The sequence below is a fragment of the Centruroides sculpturatus genome, unplaced genomic scaffold (assembly GCF_000671375.1).
Source record: "Centruroides sculpturatus isolate CEXI.00-Female unplaced genomic scaffold, Cexi_2.0 scaffold363, whole genome shotgun sequence".
NCBI classification, from domain to species: Eukaryota; Metazoa; Arthropoda; class Arachnida; order Scorpiones; family Buthidae; genus Centruroides; species Centruroides sculpturatus.
Window position 1 is genome coordinate 26,109 of NW_019384701.1, and position 18,668 is coordinate 44,776.

At 30.8% G+C, this 18,668-nt stretch overlaps 2 protein-coding genes across 2 annotated transcripts in view; both read right to left on the minus strand.

Moving 5' to 3' along the window:
• Positions 1-4,909: 4,909 nt before the first annotated feature.
• Positions 4,910-5,631, minus strand: LOC111627560 (calpain-5-like; the record flags this gene model as incomplete). The annotated part of the gene is made up of 2 exons (XM_023371159.1): positions 4,910-5,409; positions 5,476-5,631. Coding segments are annotated over 2 exons (339 nt in total), but the record flags the coding sequence as incomplete, so codon positions are not given.
• A 3,621-nt stretch (positions 5,632-9,252) lies between these two features.
• LOC111627561 (calpain-5-like) overlaps positions 9,253-18,668 on the minus strand; it is a 46,454-nt gene continuing 37,038 nt past the window's right edge. The window contains exons 9-10 of the mRNA XM_023371160.1: positions 10,110-10,229; positions 9,253-9,483 (exon numbers count right to left, since the gene is read on the minus strand). Coding sequence (XP_023226928.1) covers positions 9,283-9,483; positions 10,110-10,229 — 321 coding nt within the window. The 3' untranslated portion in view covers positions 9,253-9,282. The remainder of the gene's footprint in view (positions 9,484-10,109; positions 10,230-18,668) is intronic.

Consider the following 18,668-nt stretch of genomic DNA (forward strand, 5'->3'; position numbering starts at 1 on the left):
CTTCCTTGATTATTTTTAGTCTTGGAGACAGATTTAAAGGGAAGTGATAAAGGTGATTGTCCCCAAGAATTTTTATTGCTAGCATGAACATCATTATTTCTTTCAAACAATATATTTTTTCATTACTTTTCGATTTTGTTTAAGTGTACATAATTTATTTTAAGCAATTATTAAAGTGAAACTTTTATATATTGTTTATTTCATTGCATGAATTAAAAATGGTCTTTCTATGGTATATGATTTCTATCATATTTTGAAGTTTTGAAATGCTGCTGCTAATCACATTGTGGATATGACAATTCAATATCTTTTAGATATTTATTGATACATTGTTTTAAGGTTATAGAAATATACTCCATTTATGCTGGGTTGATAAAAGTATCTTTATTTTTGACTAAAACTTCTTCCTTGTGTAAAGGTTCCTCCTCAACAGGTACTGGTACAATATATAAAATAGATTCACTATAAACCTTTGAGAAACCAGTAAAATATTTATTCGAAAATGTTTGTTTTTTCGAATAAATATTTTACTGGTTACTCAAAAGTTTATAGTGAATCTATTTTAAGACTTCTTCCCTTTGCTAATTCAAAGCTACACCAGTATAATAAATCCTATTTATAAACAAGGTCTATGTGGACAATATAAAAAAAATTTGCTCAAGATCATTTATTAAAATTCTATTTGTTTTGGAAAGAAATAAAAATCAATATTTTTAAATATCTGAGATTTTAAATGTTATTTTCATTGGGCTGCAATTTGAAAAAAATTGTAGACCTATAAATTCCCACCATTGTCTGTCTGTTTTTCCTTAATCTCAAGAACAGAGATAGATAGATAAAAGAACAAGACCAGATAGGGAAACCTTTTATATACATACATATACAGTCTTAGAAGCAGGAGGCCACAATTAACTATATATGAACTTCTGATGCAAACCTTAAGTCATGTTATTTCAATTCAAAATTTTTCCCCTTAAAACAGTTAATAGATGACTGGTACACTATTGTAACTCTATTGTTAAAGGAAAAGTAAGTAATAATTTGAGGTAAAGAGCATTTGCAGCCAAGTACTGTGACAATGTCACAATAAATAATTGCTTATTGTTTACCAATTTTTCTTGGGGATTGTGTTTAATTGTTCATAAATGTCATATATCTAATTTTGTTTTGTTTTTAATGAAATTTTATCTAAAACTGTTCCTATTTTTTTTTTTTTTTGCATGGGCAGTGTTGAAGTCAAGAGGATAACAAGGGATTCCTATTCAAAATTTCTCCTGAAGAAAAATGTCTGAAATCGACACTGTCCCTAATACAAATTTGCCTGGGCCCATTAAGCTATAATGAACTACTGCACAGTGTTTGAAAAGTCTACCAGAAATTGTACAGAACTATGCTCGGATGACATTTTCAACATAGACAAAACAGACTTACTTTTTGAATATTTGCCAGATAAAACAATGCTGTTCAAAGTCAAAAGAAGCAAGTAACTTTTAACTCTTCTTGTGGGAATGGCTATAATGGATAATGAAAAATTGCTACAGTTATCAATTGTAAAATCTTTAACCTTGATGTTTCCACAAGACTTTATCTAACAGCAAATGAGAAAGCATGGATATGAAAGCTTTTCTTTAATTAACTGAAAAAAATTAGATACCCTCATGTTTGCCATACCAGAAAAATTATTCATTTTATTGACATCTGCAGAGTGCATTCAATGAGTCCTCTTCTGAAAGTGAGAACAGTTAAATTTTTACTTCAATTTCAAATACAACTTTTAGATCAGGGAATCATTCAAAACTTTAAATTATGATCACTTATCATAAAAAATACTGCATGTTATTGAAAATGGATCCTGTTTATCTGGAGTGAACTTGCCAGATACAATGTAAATGATTAACAAAACTTAGAATGAATGATTTCTAAGCACCATTGTGAATTGCTTCACAAAAGTAAGATTTGGTCAACAATTAGTCAATGCTTCAAATAAATTGGAATTTCCATCAGAATCTATCAATTATACTAAAGACGACTGTGCTAACATCGTTACACAATGAGTGATGAAAAATATCATTCAAAGATTTTGTCAATGAGCTTACTGTCTGTAGACACTTATCTGAAAACATCACCATTGTTGAATTAAAGAAGTGCAAGAAACAGGCATTGAAGCTAAGAAATAAATAAAATCTGCTCTCTCTACATGTAGGAAAGCCAAAGAAACTGTAAACTTTCTAAAAAAAACATCACTCATAAAACAAGATGCTTTCAAGGTAGTTGACCACATTTAAAACATTCTTGAGCAAGAAGCAATGAATTGTTGACAAAAAACTTTTTCACTAATAGTATCAATGTTTTGTTATTTTATACATACATATATCTAAAAAATAATGTACAATAAAAGCTTGATGTAATGGATCACCATAGAACCAAATATATTGGTCCATTATAATGAAAGTCCATTTCATTGTGATTAACTGTTATATCAAAAATACCATTACTATACAATAGAATCATGTTAATATGGACCTTGATAACAGAACTGGAAAAAATATCTGCAGATGGTTCTCTATGCCCAGATGCCAAATGAATGTATTTTTATTTCATTCTAGCAGATCTGTTATGGTGAATATAAGGGGATTTATATAGTAATATTGACTAGTCCATTACCGGATAGATATCAATATTGTGGACAAAATTTCATCCAAACAGTTGCCAAATTATATTGGGCTATATTACTACTATTATTATTAATTAAATCAATGAGATACCATGGAGTGCCAGTAGCAGTGTTTACAGCACCACTTTTGGAAGTTCACTGAAGAGGTACGGTACATGCTGGAGGCCACACTGTATTTTAATGCAGTCATCATATAATGAAGAAAACAACAGATTACAAAAACCAAATTTACATTAGGAATGTGAAAATACTAAAAAGTATATGTTGCATACATAATTAAAAAATATATACTGTATATTATTTAACTTTTCAGCTGTAAAAGTCATATTTTAATTGAATTCCTAATAGCAAACAGATTATATAGGATATATTAATTAAATGAAACATAAAAATTACAACAAAACACAAACATTGATTAATTATTAATTCATCAAAAATGACCCAAGCAGAAGTAACAAAAAAGAAAAATGAAACTGTGATTACAAACAGAAGGGTGAATGGAAAATTGATTTAGGCATTGAGAGTTTGAATGTCAAGTTAAGAAGGCAATTTGCTAGCCACTTCAAAGAGTGGGAAGTGTATGCTGTATCTTTGCATTTATATTATTATTAATGATCTAAGTGACTAATAAAAAATCAGTATAGTGATTTGTTTACTTTGTAGTTATCGAGTAGGTGTAATTTTTCATAAATTTTTCCTTTTTTCAATAAATCATTTATTGAAAAAAGTAAAAATTTATGAAAAATTACTTTAGCCACCACAAAATCTGTTAAGATCATAAATTACATAATAAATGCAAGAAAACTGAATACCTTCGTACACTTTAAAGTGGTTGTCAAATTGCATTCGTAATACAATCTTTGAACTTTCACCAAATGAACGCTGGTGTCAACCTTAAAACTGTTTCTTTTTCATACTATTGTACTACTGTTCTTGTTGAATGAATGAATAACTTTGGAAAAGTTTATGGTTTCTTGGTACCATAAGCTTAATTCTGACAGTAAGACAGAAGTTTAGTAACATTAATATGTATGATGATAAATGGTGATAGACAACTTTATCTGTAAGAGAACACTAATCTGGTTAAGAATATTGTTTGACTTTTTACAACCTGCCCTCCTCCCCTATTCCTGTTTTAAGCCAGTCTTTATTTGACACCTACAGTCAAAATTTGTCCTCTGAAAAAGTATTTGAACTGATTCTTTGTTTTAAAATATTTTGTATGTAATTAATTGTTTCAGAATATTGAAAGAGGAACACTGTGTTTCGTAAGGTAGGTTATGGACGACGGCATCCATTATTTAGAGGGAAATATAGATATCCTATTTGAAGGGTCTGAGGATTGTAAAAATGGCCATTAAGTAGAGGTGTCCACTATTTGGGAATGTTTGTTAATGGAGGTTTCACTGTATATCTATTTTTTGTGTTAAATCTAAAGCTTTTTGTTTTCTTTTATAATCTACAGTTTTGCTTTACACAACAAATCAAAAACTGGCTGCTCATAAAGAAAATGAAACTGAACAGTAGTAATCAATAACAAAATGAAACAAAAATTAAACATGTGAAAATCTATACAAAAAAAAAATGATTAAAAAATGAATTTTATATTATTATTGTATTTACTTTAGGAAATACACTTTGTTGAAATAAATTAATTAATGACTACAACAAAATAAAAAGTAATTAAAATATCCACAACAACAGAAGGACAGTGGTCTGCTATAAAAGAGTCCATTACAGCAAATGAGTTTTCTAATTTTCCTACACTTTTAGCCAGATTGACATTAGCCATTCATAATAATGTGAAGTCCATTATATCAAGATTTTACTGTATTTAATTCTAAGTATATTGTTTATATTGTGATATTTATAATCTCAATAATTTCTGTAACTTAAAAATCTCTCTCTGTCCTTTCCACTTAAAGAGTGTCTACTCTATTATACTACACAAAATGCTGAGTTTCTAGGAGCTACAAAATATTTATTTTCTGGCTTGTAAAAACACTTTCATTGTTTTTTGCATTTTAATCTGAATTTAACTAATGGAGTTGATGGATTTATTGAAGTCATCTTAGAACTAAGATTATTATATTTTTTTTTAGCTAAAAAGTTAAAACTTTTTTATATGTAATACTGAAACTTAAAGATTTTCAAATATTTCTTTCAACAATACATGCAATGTAAAGAAACAAAAATACATAGTTTAATATTTATAAATATTANGAATATCGTGATATCGTATATAATTCAAAAACATTACATAGCAAAATCCAAATGTAAAAATATTGATATCAAAAAATATTATATGATTGAATGATTTAGAGTTGTCTTATTTGAGATTCCAAAATATGTTCATTAAAAATGTAAGATCAAAAGTGTTCAATATTTTTATATAATTACTATTTCTACATGAGGTATCTTGAATTATGTAACTATTCAATATTAAGTTAGTTAGAAAAAAATTATAGATTTATAAAAAAATCACAGCAGTTTTTGGTCCCAAAGATACAAACATTAAAGCTATTCATAGTACATTTTTATATATATGAAAATTAAAAAGTCATGAGATCATCAGATGTGATGACTTCTACTACAAGAGTTCCTGGCTTTTTTACTCCTCCTTCACCTTTCCTTCCAAATAATTCAATTTCATGAATGACTGGTTCTGTGGTAATTGGAACTGTTAATGCACCTTTACCTAAATAAGTGTCCATAATAATGTTGCTGTTCCAAACCTAATGTAAAACTCTCATTAGTTTCAATCATAATATAGACAAATGTACTCAAATTACCAACATTACCTGAATTTTAATTGGCGAATCCACACTTTTCCGATAAAAGATTGCACTGACATTCCATATAGGATCCAGTGTGTCGTGACAGATTGGGGTTCTTATTCTTTCTCCTTCACATTTCACAATGCAATAAGGATCTGCAGCTGTAAAAAATAAACAGTTTTATAAAATTTCAAAGTTTTTAACTATGTTAAAATTACTTCAATTATTACATGGAAAGAAAAGCAAATTAATTAAAATGCTGGTTTTAAAAATATACTAAAACAATATCCAAAAGATTAATAATAAATATTAGTAGTAAGTTTTTTGTGCTGCAATTTTCAAATTGCAGACCTATGCATTCTAACAGTTGCATCTCTCCCTGTCCTTCATTAATCTCAAGAACAGATAGAGAAAGCTTAGTGACTGTAGACCCCAATTAATTAACTATATACAAACTTCTCAGCTGGATAGGAACTTGCATGATTTCAATTCAGAAAATTTTTTGAGAATGAAGATAGCAATTGAGTCATGCAGGTCATCTATCAGAAGTATGATGTTTGTTTTTAGTTTTTAATTTTGAGAGATCATTACTGACAGATTAATGGGAAAGTTTTAAGTTAACTGAATTTTGAATGTATTTCAAAATACATGCTATTTATTTATTTCTAGTTACAGTCAGATATAAGAATTCCACTTCATCTACATATCATATTGAGATGAAAAACATACATCAATTGATTTTTTAAATGACAGTCGAGATGCTAATTTTAATTAATGATTTTTTTTCCATTAAGAATTTTAATATATTTAGAGATAGATCCTATCTTCTCCAATTCATTTCTCTATTCATTTGATGAGATTTTTCATGCTATTGAGTTGATGATAACTTTACACTCTTTTTTGATAATTTAAAAATATCCAAGAAAAATTTGGCTTCAAGATTCTAACTTACAAGTTTGAATCTAATCAGAAAATGTTTTTTAATTATTTTGTAATTAGAACGAACTTTTTATTAATTCTAATTATGAAAATATGTGTACAAGACAATAATATCTAATAATAATCTCTACAGAAAATAAGACAGTGAATATAGATGAATCTAAATGAATCTTCTCTACAAATGTAGTTTGTGCATGTATGACTTCTCTGTATGTATTTGTTTGCATTTGTGTAAGTGTAGTTTACATAAATCATTAACTTGTGTTGAACTGTTGAACACTTATTTGCTTAAAATAAAAAATTATTTTAGTTTACATCTATAATCATCACAGTAATACATATTCTACCAAAGATGGTTGTTAAAAATGAATAAATTCACACAATAACAATCTTGAAACGACAAAAAATTTACTAACTATTAATATAATGTTTTCAGACGTCTTTAACATCCTTCTTCCTGTAGAATACTAAATGGAATGCCAATTCAAATTTAACATCTGAATGTTAAGATAATGCAATTCGAATGTAAGTTCGAAAATATCACAAAATACAAAGATCATTGCATGTAAATAACACATAAATAAAATAAACGAATACATAAAAATTGAACCAATAAATTGACGTTTCTTTATATTTATCGATTTAGTTTTTATGTATTCGTTGTATTGTCCTATAAGCTATTTGCTTCTACTTCCTTTGTCCCCAGGGGCTTGTTGTTCNAGTTATTAAAATAAATTATAAAACAAAAACACTGGTTATACATACATAAATAATACATACATAACATATACAGTATAATCTTGTTTTAATGGATTGCAGAATAATGGAATTTTTCCCCAGGTCCTGCCAAATCAATGTAATTTCACCTCCTTTTAGCAGATCTATAACTTAAAATAACAGACTTTTTCTAGCTCCATCTATTGTAAACTTTGCATTTTTCAACATTTAGTTAATATTTGGGTATTTGTAAAGTTCAATGATGCACTTGTTACATCTATGATACATACTGTACAATTGAAGAATTGTACGAAAAGAATCAGTAGACTGACACGATTGAGGAGGAGTCACCTAGTGAACATTCTGATTCTGGTACAAATGTAGTAATGAAATTTAGCAAGGCCATTAAGTCTTTCCAAAACTTGAAGACATTCCCGACAAGTTTTGGCATACACAAACAAGCAGTACATGACATTGCTAATATGAAGCAGTTGTATTCAATAGACAAAGAAGTGGCATCAAAACCAAGATGGATGAGTTTTTAACAAATCATAAAGTGAAGTGAAGTGCTAATGAGCATACATAATTTGCCGCTTTATTTGTGCTTACAGTATATGTGTTTCTATAGAATAAAAAATAGAGATCTCAAGAGACTGAATAATTTAAAGTACATGTATTTTTTATATCTAGGGGATTAAATAATAGATATTTTTCTGGATGTGCAGAAAAACTGTTGTTTTCAATATCATGGATTCTTGGAACAATAGGTGATTTTTGGCAGCCTGAGCAATCCTTTAAAATGAGATTCTACTGTATTGTTTATACATTAATAATATATTTTGATATATTGTAAATGATTAATATTTAAAAAAATCTGTTATAGTTTTTGACAAATTTTACTTGATGAATCTTATGGGTATAAAGTGAAAAATTTGCAGATAATTATTTTAAGATATAATCTGCAAATTTTTCAATTTATACTCCACTTAATGCTGCCTTGATTAACGCTGATTCAATATTTCAATATAATGCAGTCTGCTCGAAGCCTAAAAAAACACTCAAAATTTACGCTGATTCAAATTAACACAGCATTTCATCGATTCATATATAATACAATTATTCCCAAACACAAACAAATCAGCAAAAGGTGGCAATTCGTCATATTGCTGCACTTTCCTTAAATCTGTTTGTTTTGTGCAATTTTGGAACAAATATAATATCATGGATGCCATAGGCAATAATCAACTTCACTTGGAAAGAATTAACTGATAAATGCATGAACAGAGTGTGGAAGAAGTTATGGCTGAAGGTATCCAAGAATTTTCAATGAGAAGAGCCTATTGCTGTATCATTAGGTCGACTAAATTGTCAACCTAATCAATGCAGCAAGACTAGGAGATGTAGACAAGCAGGATATTGAGGAGTTACTGCAGATTTCTGGTGAGAGTCTTACCAACGATGACCTTCAAGAACTGGCAGAACAAGGAATTCATGTAGAACTGGAAAATAGAGATTCTGAAAATGAAGTACCCGAAGAACTTGCTACAGATTTCGTTAGTAAAAGTTTGGTAACGATAACCAAAATCGTTGATCAAATTATAGCGAATGATCCAGATTTTGAAAGGAGTGCAAAAGCAAGACAAGGCATTTTGAATGTGATCTCCTGCTACCAACATTTGCTTAAGGTAAGAAAAAAGCAACAAATGAAACTACACGACTTTATTGCAAAAAACAAGAATTTCAGAAAAGTGAGGACCTTTATCACAAAAATGAACTTTTCATTACAGTGTGCATATGTTTGTGTGTTATTTAACATATATTATTAAGCAAATTAATATAAGAATAACTTAAATAAGTAAAATTTGCTTATTTTTGGTTGAGTGTTCCCCACTCCCTATTTACTCTGTGCTGAAGTGACCTCGTTTAACACTGTTTTGCTTAGCGCTTTGTCGTCTAGGAACGCATCCCCCGCATTAAGTGGGGTCTTACTGTATATACATACATGTTTTTAATACTATTGTATATATTGAAATTCAGCTAGCTAATTTTTAGTTCTTATTAAAAAATCATTATTTCATCCAAAATTTTTTCCAAAATATATTTATAATGAAATTATTAACCTTCAACTCTGTTTAAAATATTTTTAATTCTATTTGTTCAATATATAAATATGACTTACACTGCATCTGCATCTTTATTTGTAAATATCCTTAACATAAAATTTCCTGTATTATTTGGCTCAAAAGTTGTTGGCACTATTACATATCTTCCAGTTTTTAATGTACCTCTCAGAAACACACCTCGGCTGGACATGTATTCAGACACAGCAGCCTTTTCTTTGATAGTATGAAGTCGATAACGTCTATTTAATTCAACCTATTAATTTTAAAAATTGAACGTGATATTTCAAAACAAAGTAAATAAAATCAAAATGTAATAATTATTGAATGACATCATTAAAAATAAAACCCAATAGTCAAGCTAATATCCATTGAGATATTAACTTGACATTAAAAAGTAATATGAATTAATGACTATAAGTAAAAGTTAAGTATGAATAAAAGTTAAGTATAAATGCTAGCTATCAGACAACCTGTAATTATATTTTATAATGTATTTTATTATTTAGGAGATTACCTACTGAAACATACAAATATATCATAGAACAAATTAACACTAATACATTAATTTGATCTACTGTTTCTGAACTAGTTAAATGCTGTACTCTGCAGAATTTAACCTATTGAAGATTAAATCCATTTAGGAATTGAGAAGGTACAACTGACCAAAAATATACTGTAATATTTTTCTGCTGGAAAGAAGTTGATATCAATTAATAAAAAATTCTGAGACAAACTTATGTCTCAGAATTTCAATAAATATATTTTTCACATGTATTAAGATCATGCAGTAAATAAAATTCTGAAAAAATACTTATTCAAAACTTAATTACACTTAGTTAATATAACAAACTTTCAAAATATTTAAAGATATCATCTTACCTTCATAATGTAAAAGCCAATAGCTAGATTTTGTAAGCCTTCTATTTTCTGGGATCTTTTATCTTCTTGCATCAAATAAATCCTAACAGTATCTTCTGCATCATCAATGTCAAATCGATACTGTTAATTAAAATTCATTCCTTATATATGATTTTCATAAGTGAATAAATTTTTAAACTAGACTTAAATTTATAATATGATAAAATAAAAACTAGCTAATTCTCAACTTCTAATATTAGTAAATATCATTAATAACAATCATATTACAGAGATTTTTTTAATGCTATTATGTAATGTAAGGTTAAGATTTAAAATCAAACAATTTATAATTGACATCTAAATAATTTTCTTACACAACATCAGCTACCATTAATCACAATATACATCTTTAGAAAGGTTAAGGGCTGTACTCAGAGATATAGCCCAGATAAGTAGAAATGGAAAAAAGTAGTGTAAGAAGTGGTTAAGAAACAAGAATAAAATTAGGTGGATAGGAAAGAGAGAAGGAGGTAGCTATGAGAACAATGGGGCATTTGCACCACATTTATTTAGTAGTGAACATAATACAAATACAGTGTTAATAATACAGTAAATCAAATACAGATAATAGTAATGATGGAACAATTGAGTAAAATATAATATATACATAAACTTGGAGATAAAATACATAAAAAGCTTAACATGAAATTGAATAGTAGGCTGTATAATTATACAGTGACAAAACAGAGTTGACTGCAACACGATAAATAGTATTACAGGGTGGTAATTAGTGGTACCAAACATTAGGTAGTATGCATTATGAAGAACATAACCAAAATACACAATACAGATCCCAATGCACAGGCATGGGAGAGTAATTAACAAAATAATAATATTGCAGTTGATGAATACATTACTATACCTGATTAGGAGAACCTACACAATTAATAATGTGAAACAATTATAAAACAGATGTAAATTACATGCTGAACAGTGCAAAACAATTAAGGCACGGCAGAAGATTAATAATGGTTTGGGACACAGATGGAGACTGAGGAGGGCACAAGAAGAGGGGACCAGGCGAAAAACAAAACTAGTCCAGCAATGTAATGCTATGGGCAAAGTCTTTAAATGCCAGTGAATGTTTTTGTTATCTGCCAGAGTCTTGTAGTCGCATGGCCAATGAATCCCTTCATCAAGAACAGTATTGATGATAATCCTTCTTTGGATCGTAAAGTTCGGGCATTAGAAAATTATGTGTATTGGTTCTTCATCCTTGAGAGAGCAAGTACACAGTCCGTTGCCCTTATGAAGAAATCTTAAGAAGTAACTATGAAAGTTACAGTATCCAGTCAACAGTTGTATCAGTTGGAAGGAAGACTAGATGTCTACTGTCCTTCCTGTTGAGAATGCTAGAATAAATTTCTGCGTTAGCTTCCTAGTGGTACTCGCATTCCACCTTTCCTGCCAGTTGTCCAAAGCTGACCAGAAAGATCTGATTGGAAAGCCAGGTGGGAGGGATGTTGCTGTAGGAGCAATGGTTGCACCTTTCAGATGCAGTGCAAACCAGGTCTACTCTCTCATTCCCTTGAATCCTCGTATGACCCAGATGAATTTAAAGTCTATCTTGTTCTAAAGTTGAAGAAGGGTGTGGACACTTGTTGACAATGGGTAAGTTAATGTTCAAATTCTTCAGTTGCAGAAGGGCAACCATACTATCAGTGAAGATGTTGACATGTTTGTATTCTCTGGAGTTGGCATTGTTTGTGGTCCATCTGATCGTATTCCATATAGCAAGAGACTCAGCTTGGTTGGCAGAACAGTGAGGAGCCAGCTAGATGTTTTTGTTGTTGTACACTACCACAATGGAGCACCCCACTCCCTGTCTGACAGAGCCATCAGTATAAATACAGAGGCCAGAGGGAATGCTGGCACTGTCAAGAAAGAATAGATGATCAATGGAAATATTAGGATGAATTATTTGATGATTTGGTTTCAGATCTAGGCTGTGATCAGTAATATACTCTGTGATGGTAGTGGCAGCAGAGTGGATGTTGATCTTCTCAGTGATAGTGTTATATTTGTCCATGGTGAGCCTCTTGTTTGCAAGTTTGTGCAGATGGTATTTCCAGACTTTTCCTTTGATGATTAAATCTAGGGAGTAGATTCACAATAACAAGGATGGCATCAGTGAGTGCAGTCCTGTACGCTGTGACAACAGAGACTGCTGCCAGCCTCTGTGCTGAGAGTAACTTCTGTTTAATGTGTACCTTATCCACAGAACTGCCCCATATTTCTGATCTGTACGTGATGATAGGCTCAATTACAGCTGTGTACATTAGCCTGTGAGCTTTGCTGCTGTAACCCCATCAATTTTTTGCTATGGAAGTAAGCAAATGCATGACAGTGGTTGACCTTTCATATATTTAGTGCACACGTTGCTTGCAAGTTAAGGTATTGTCAAGAGTGACACCCAAAGACTTAATAAAGCTAGCATTTTTGATTCTATTACCATCTATCCTGATAGTGGGGCCTTTCTTCAAAGGAGTAGACTTCAGGAAAACAATGCAATGACACTTGGAGTAGTTAATTTTTAACTTATTGTTCTCACTCCACCTCAAGATACTCTGTAAAATGTTCATCATGCTATTGTGACCATTGGGTCAGTATCTCTTCAATACCACGTCAGGATGACACCACTTTATCCTTAGGTCGATACAGAGACCACAAGTTCGCGCGAGTGGTTATGTATGAGGTTTGGACCTGGAATGGAGTGAACGGAGAGAATGGAAGAAACTGCACTCAAAGATGTTTTAAACATAAATAACCGTTTATTTATATTAAATCTAAGTTAGTTATACATCAGAATTTAAGGCTACCAAGTCAGTATATTGCTAACTTATAAGTTACGTGAATCGCATTCAGCATTGATCTTTTTCCCCTTTCGAGCTACAATTGAGTTTGCGATTAGTTTACATGGAGAGAGAGAGAGCATACAATAGTGCGTGGGAAGGATAAATACCTTAACTTATACTGTTGATCGAGTAATAAAGTTCCCAAATCCTTGGTTTTCCTAAGTAGTTCTCTTGAAGTTCGTTGATGTTCTAAAGTTCAGTCGGCAAGGAAATAAACATACAGGTACAGTTTCTCGAAGTTGATCTTGGCGTGAGGTGGACGTGTCGCATACACACAATCAATTCATAACTTCCATGATCTTACTCATCATGCCTGTCCTTTTTATATGAAATCCTCTTTTCAGGCCTTTCTCTGATTTTGTCAGGGATGACGATCTCCTTGGACCAATGAGGTGACGAGTGACACAATTGTGACACAGAGATGTACTCATCTCAACAAGGAACCCAACTTGTGGGAATCGAGGTTTAACCAGATTTTACCGATTTTATTTTTCCCTTTTAATTTTTTAATAACTCATTCCGTCTTTATAGAGTTGTATTTAAAGTTTAATTAAAATTTATAAAAGATTAAAGTTTATAACACTAAATTTCTGATCCTCACACTATGTTCCCCTCTTTGCTTTGCCTCTTGGATATAGTTAACTATGGCAGGGGTGGCCAACCTTTTGCATACCATGCGCCAATTTTTTGACAGACGAGTTCAAATGTGCCATATAACTCGAACACTTTTTATACAGTCTTACGTTCAATGTCAGGGGTTGATAAATAGAGATAAGAATAAATCTGCTTCGCTTAGGAAAGAAAAGGAAATAACTTAATCACGCAGTTGAATTAATTAATTTATGACAGTTTATTGAAGCACCAATTTACAATAGTCAACAATGATCTCCTGTACGAGAGAGTGATTGCTTCATGATGGTGCTATTGCTGCCAGAGTCTCGTTTGGTGAAGATTACTCTGCACCACAATTATTGGCACTGAGAACGAGATCAGCTTGGAATAACTTTAATTACAATAAATGTTTTCGGCCATTTACACGCCTGTAAACTGATCGGAAATAAAGATCGCAAGACTCAAAATACATGCATACATTGTAATTTACTATGTGGAGAATACTCATTTTATCTGCAAAATAGACCGTAACGAATTGTGCAACAAATGAACGTGCCAAGACAGACTATAAAAAATTTATTTTTCTATATAATATTCTTAATCACAAAAAAGCCAAATCTGGCAATTTTGCTCAGAACTAACTGAAGCGCCACTTGTAATCGTCCAATGCGCCACGTTTGGCGCATGCGCCATGTTTTGGCCATCCCTGAACTATGGTATTGAGGGCCATTATTGTATTTCTGCATATTGATTGTTGTTTAATTTGTTATGCCTTTCACAGGTGTAACAAACTCTGTTGATACAGAACTTTGCCTATTACTGGAAAGAGGAAATTAGGGCGGTAATCAGATGAACTGATTGGGTGATTGCTTTTCGGAATGAGTTTAATTGAAGTCTTTTTTCAGATACTTGGGAAAATGCCAAGTTGAAGGCACTTGTTAATTAAATATGACTTGAAATGTCATGGGTGTGGCATAGTAGGCAAGTTTTTACCATTTTGAGGGTGATGCTGTCAGGGCACAGGAGCTTTTTTCTCTTTTAACAAGATCTAATTTTATTTATGACAATATAGTAAGGAGTTGACCGAGGATTGCTTCCACCAAGATCAGTACAGAATTTCTGCCATGAATCTATGTGAGATTTATTGATAGAGGTCTTGTAAGTTCTAAGAAGATCAAGGCAGGTTTGGCAAAGAGATTCCTTATGGAAGGACTCAGGTTCTTGCCTGGAGAGGTCACTTGTCCACCAGGGAGCAGAGTACCTCATAGTCCTGATGGTAGTTGCTTTATAATAGGCAGACTGAAGAGTGTGCTGGAGGATTTTGATGGTAGAGTTTAGTTCATTAGATGGTTTAGTTCATTAGCATCCATAATAATAATTGAGTCCATTGTCCAGTGAGTTTTAATGAATTGCTGATACAGATTCCAGTTGATATGCTGAGTGATGCAGAGATTGCTATGGATGTTAGGTGTGTTGATTTGGAGCAGAATATAATTATGGTCAATAGCAGAGTGGTCTTCAAGAGTGTTGCAGATGTTGATGGAGGAGAAGCTGGTTCCCAATACAGATATCAACCCAACTTACACCAGTGGAGGCAGAATAAGTGGGAAGAGTACTTACAAAGAATTAAACAATATAATAATGAAAAGTCTTTAAAAATCCATCAAAAATATTTAAAGAACATTTTCAGCCATCCTGCACTAAGAATGCAACAATACAGGACAAAACGAAATTGTTAACATAAAGATAAAAATCAACACCAAAAAATTAAATAACTTAAATCATAAATAAATACAAAGCATAAGACTAAAATTAAACATTCAAAAATATTTGAAGAGAAATTTCCAGACAATAGCAAATATTGCTGTGATTAAGACATTCTTATATTTATTAACCTTCAATTATTAAATCTCTAACTGCATTAATTAATTACTACATTCCACTATACCTTTAAAATGCAGTCTACTTTTGGCTAGTTCTCTAACGTTTTCGGTCTAATTTATAGACCTTCTTCAGGATTGATGTAAAATATTTTAAAAATTTTACATCAATCCTGAAGAAGGTCTATAAATTAGACCGAAAACGTTAGAGAACTAGCCAAAAGTAGACTGCATTTTAAAGGTATAGTGGAATGTATTTATTAACCTTCAGTTTCCAAAAAATTTTGTCAAAACAGTATCCTTGATATATTCAGTAATCCTAGCATAAGCTTGAATTATTAAACACATGCATAAAGTTACTAGTTAAAGCTCTCTCTTACTTTCATCAAAATACATTTCAACTGTTAAGACAAAAAATAAAGTATTACCTTTTCTTTTGTTTTATTGTTTTAATACTTAACTTTAATAACTAACAGAACTTATTTACACCTTTTCAACCAGACAAAACTCTGACGACTAACAACTTTATCAGTGTTGCCAGATATAAATGTACAAGAATTAACAATATAAATGTACAATAATTAACACGCCTCCTTACATTTATATTGTAACACAAAAGTGTTAAATACAAGAAAAGTAACAGCCAAGTTGACAGCTCTATTAACAAATTATCTTAATCTCACACATCTTATATTCTATTCTTTGACATTTAGCATCTCTCTATATTTAATGAATTTGACATTTCCTAATGCCTTGGTAAAAATATCAGCAATATTATTTTCTGACTATTTTTACAACTTCAATTTTTCTTTTCTTAACATTCTCATGCACAAAATGATAATGAACTTCAATATGTTTTGAGTTTTTTGTAAAGTTTCCATATTTAGCAATGGCTACTACACCTGAGTTGTCTTCATATACCTTAATTTGTTTACAAACTTTAATGAAAACCTCATTTATTAGACAAATTAGAAAATTTATTTCTGTTACAGCTTCTGATAATGCAAGATACTCGGCAAATGTAGAAGACTTTGTTATACTATTCTGTTTTTTGGATTTCCAAAAGATTACATTTCCAAACAATCTAATTATAAATCCTGTGGTAGATTTCCTGTCTAGAATATCTCCTGCCCAGTCAGAATCCACAAAACAATCTAAGATATCAGTATTATTATTCTTATAATATTTTAATTTAAGGTCTTTTGTCAAATACAAGTACTTCAGGACTCGCAAAGCATATTTAAAGTGTCTCTCATCATAACAATTTTGAAATCGGCTCAGATAATTTACACTGAAAGATATATCTGGTCTAGTACCAGAGTTAATGTACAGAAGTGCACCTATCAAATTTTTATACTTTCATCCTCATTTACATTAGACTTTTCCAGTTTTAAATTTATTTCCGTAGGTGTCTTATACAATTTTGAATTTTCAATATTATAACGTTTAGCTAAAGACTCAATATAAGATTTCTGACTTAAGGTTAAAATATTATCTTGCTCATAGTCATATTCAATATCAATACCAATGTAGTTTTTTACTCTACCTAAATCCTTCATTCTAAACTTATTAGATAACTTGTTTATCTTTACAGCAAACCAAAAGGTCATCAACAAATAATAAAATGTAAATTGTCAAATCATTCTCCTTTTTAACATACAGGCAATAATCGTATTTACTCCTGTAAAAATCAAGAGTAGTCAGAAAGTCATTAAAACATTCATACCATGCTCGAGGACTTTCCCTTAATCCATATAATGACTTATTCAATTTATAAACTCTATCAGTACCATCTTCATAACCAATTGGCTGTTTTACATAAACTTCAGACAAAACTTTACCATTTAGAAATGCTGTTTCTACATCCATTTGATGAATATTTAAAGAATTTTGACAGCAGTAAGACAGTAACAACTTTAAAGTCGGCATTTTAGCAACAGGAGAATAAATGTCATCAATACAATCAGTTTGTTGAAAACCTCTTACCTCTAACCTGGCTTTATATTCACTTTCACTCTTCTTTCTGTATATCCAATTCACATCAATTACCCTTTTGTCTTTAGGAGGATTGCTTATAGGTGTCCATGTATTGTTTATCACAAGACTGTTCATCTTGGAATTCATTGCTGCTTTCCATTTCTTTGAATCATCACTTGTCATCGCCTCCTGAAAATTTTCTGGAACAGTAGCATCACAGTAATTTACACTTATACTGTAATAACCAAATTCTTCATCAAAGCGGAGTAGATGTTTAATTTGTCTTCCTGATCTTTTTCCTTTCGTTTTTCCTTCATCCTCTTTCATCTCATCATTACTATTTTCTTTATGTGTATTGTCTTTTTCCAATTCTTTTGTCATATCCTTTTCTTGCTGGTTTGTACTAGTATAATCTTCTCCTTCCTTTTCCTTTGGTTGATCTGAATCCTTTTGTCTTTCTTCTTTATCTTCATTCGTTTCCTCTTTCTCATTTTCAAATCCACACAAGTTTACATTCTCTTCTATTATGTCACAATGTCTAGCCATTATAACTCTGCTATTCATCAGTACTCTATATCCAGTATCTGTATATCCAATCAAAATTCCAACCTCTGCTTTCTTGTCCCATTTAGATTTTCGTTTTTCTTCTGGAATTCTTACAAATACTTTACTTCCATATAATTTTAAATTTTTTACTGATGGCTTCCTTTTGAAAAATATTTCATATGGCGTTTTTCTCTCAATGGTATTAGTTAATGTTCTGTTTTTAAGATATGCAGCTGTTTTAATTACTTCTGGCCAAAATCTTCTTTCAATTTTTGCTTCTGATAAAAGACATCTCCCCATATCCATTAATGTTCGATTGTATCTTTCTGCTGTTCCATTTAGTTCATGCACATATGATGGACAAGGTTTTATTATTATTCCCTTTTCCTTTGCAAACTTAAAAATTCTTGCATTCATATACTCCTTCCCATTGTCACATCGCAGTTCCTTTATCATCTTTCCAGTCAAGTTTTGAACTTCATTAACATACTGTACTAAGCATTCATATACTTCATCTTTTGTCTGGATACAATAAACTTTAACTAGTTTGCTATAATCATCTATGAAATTTAAGAAATATTTTTCTCCAAGATTTCCTGTAGTTTGATGTGGTCCATTTAGATCTGTATGTACAATTTCTAATATGTCTT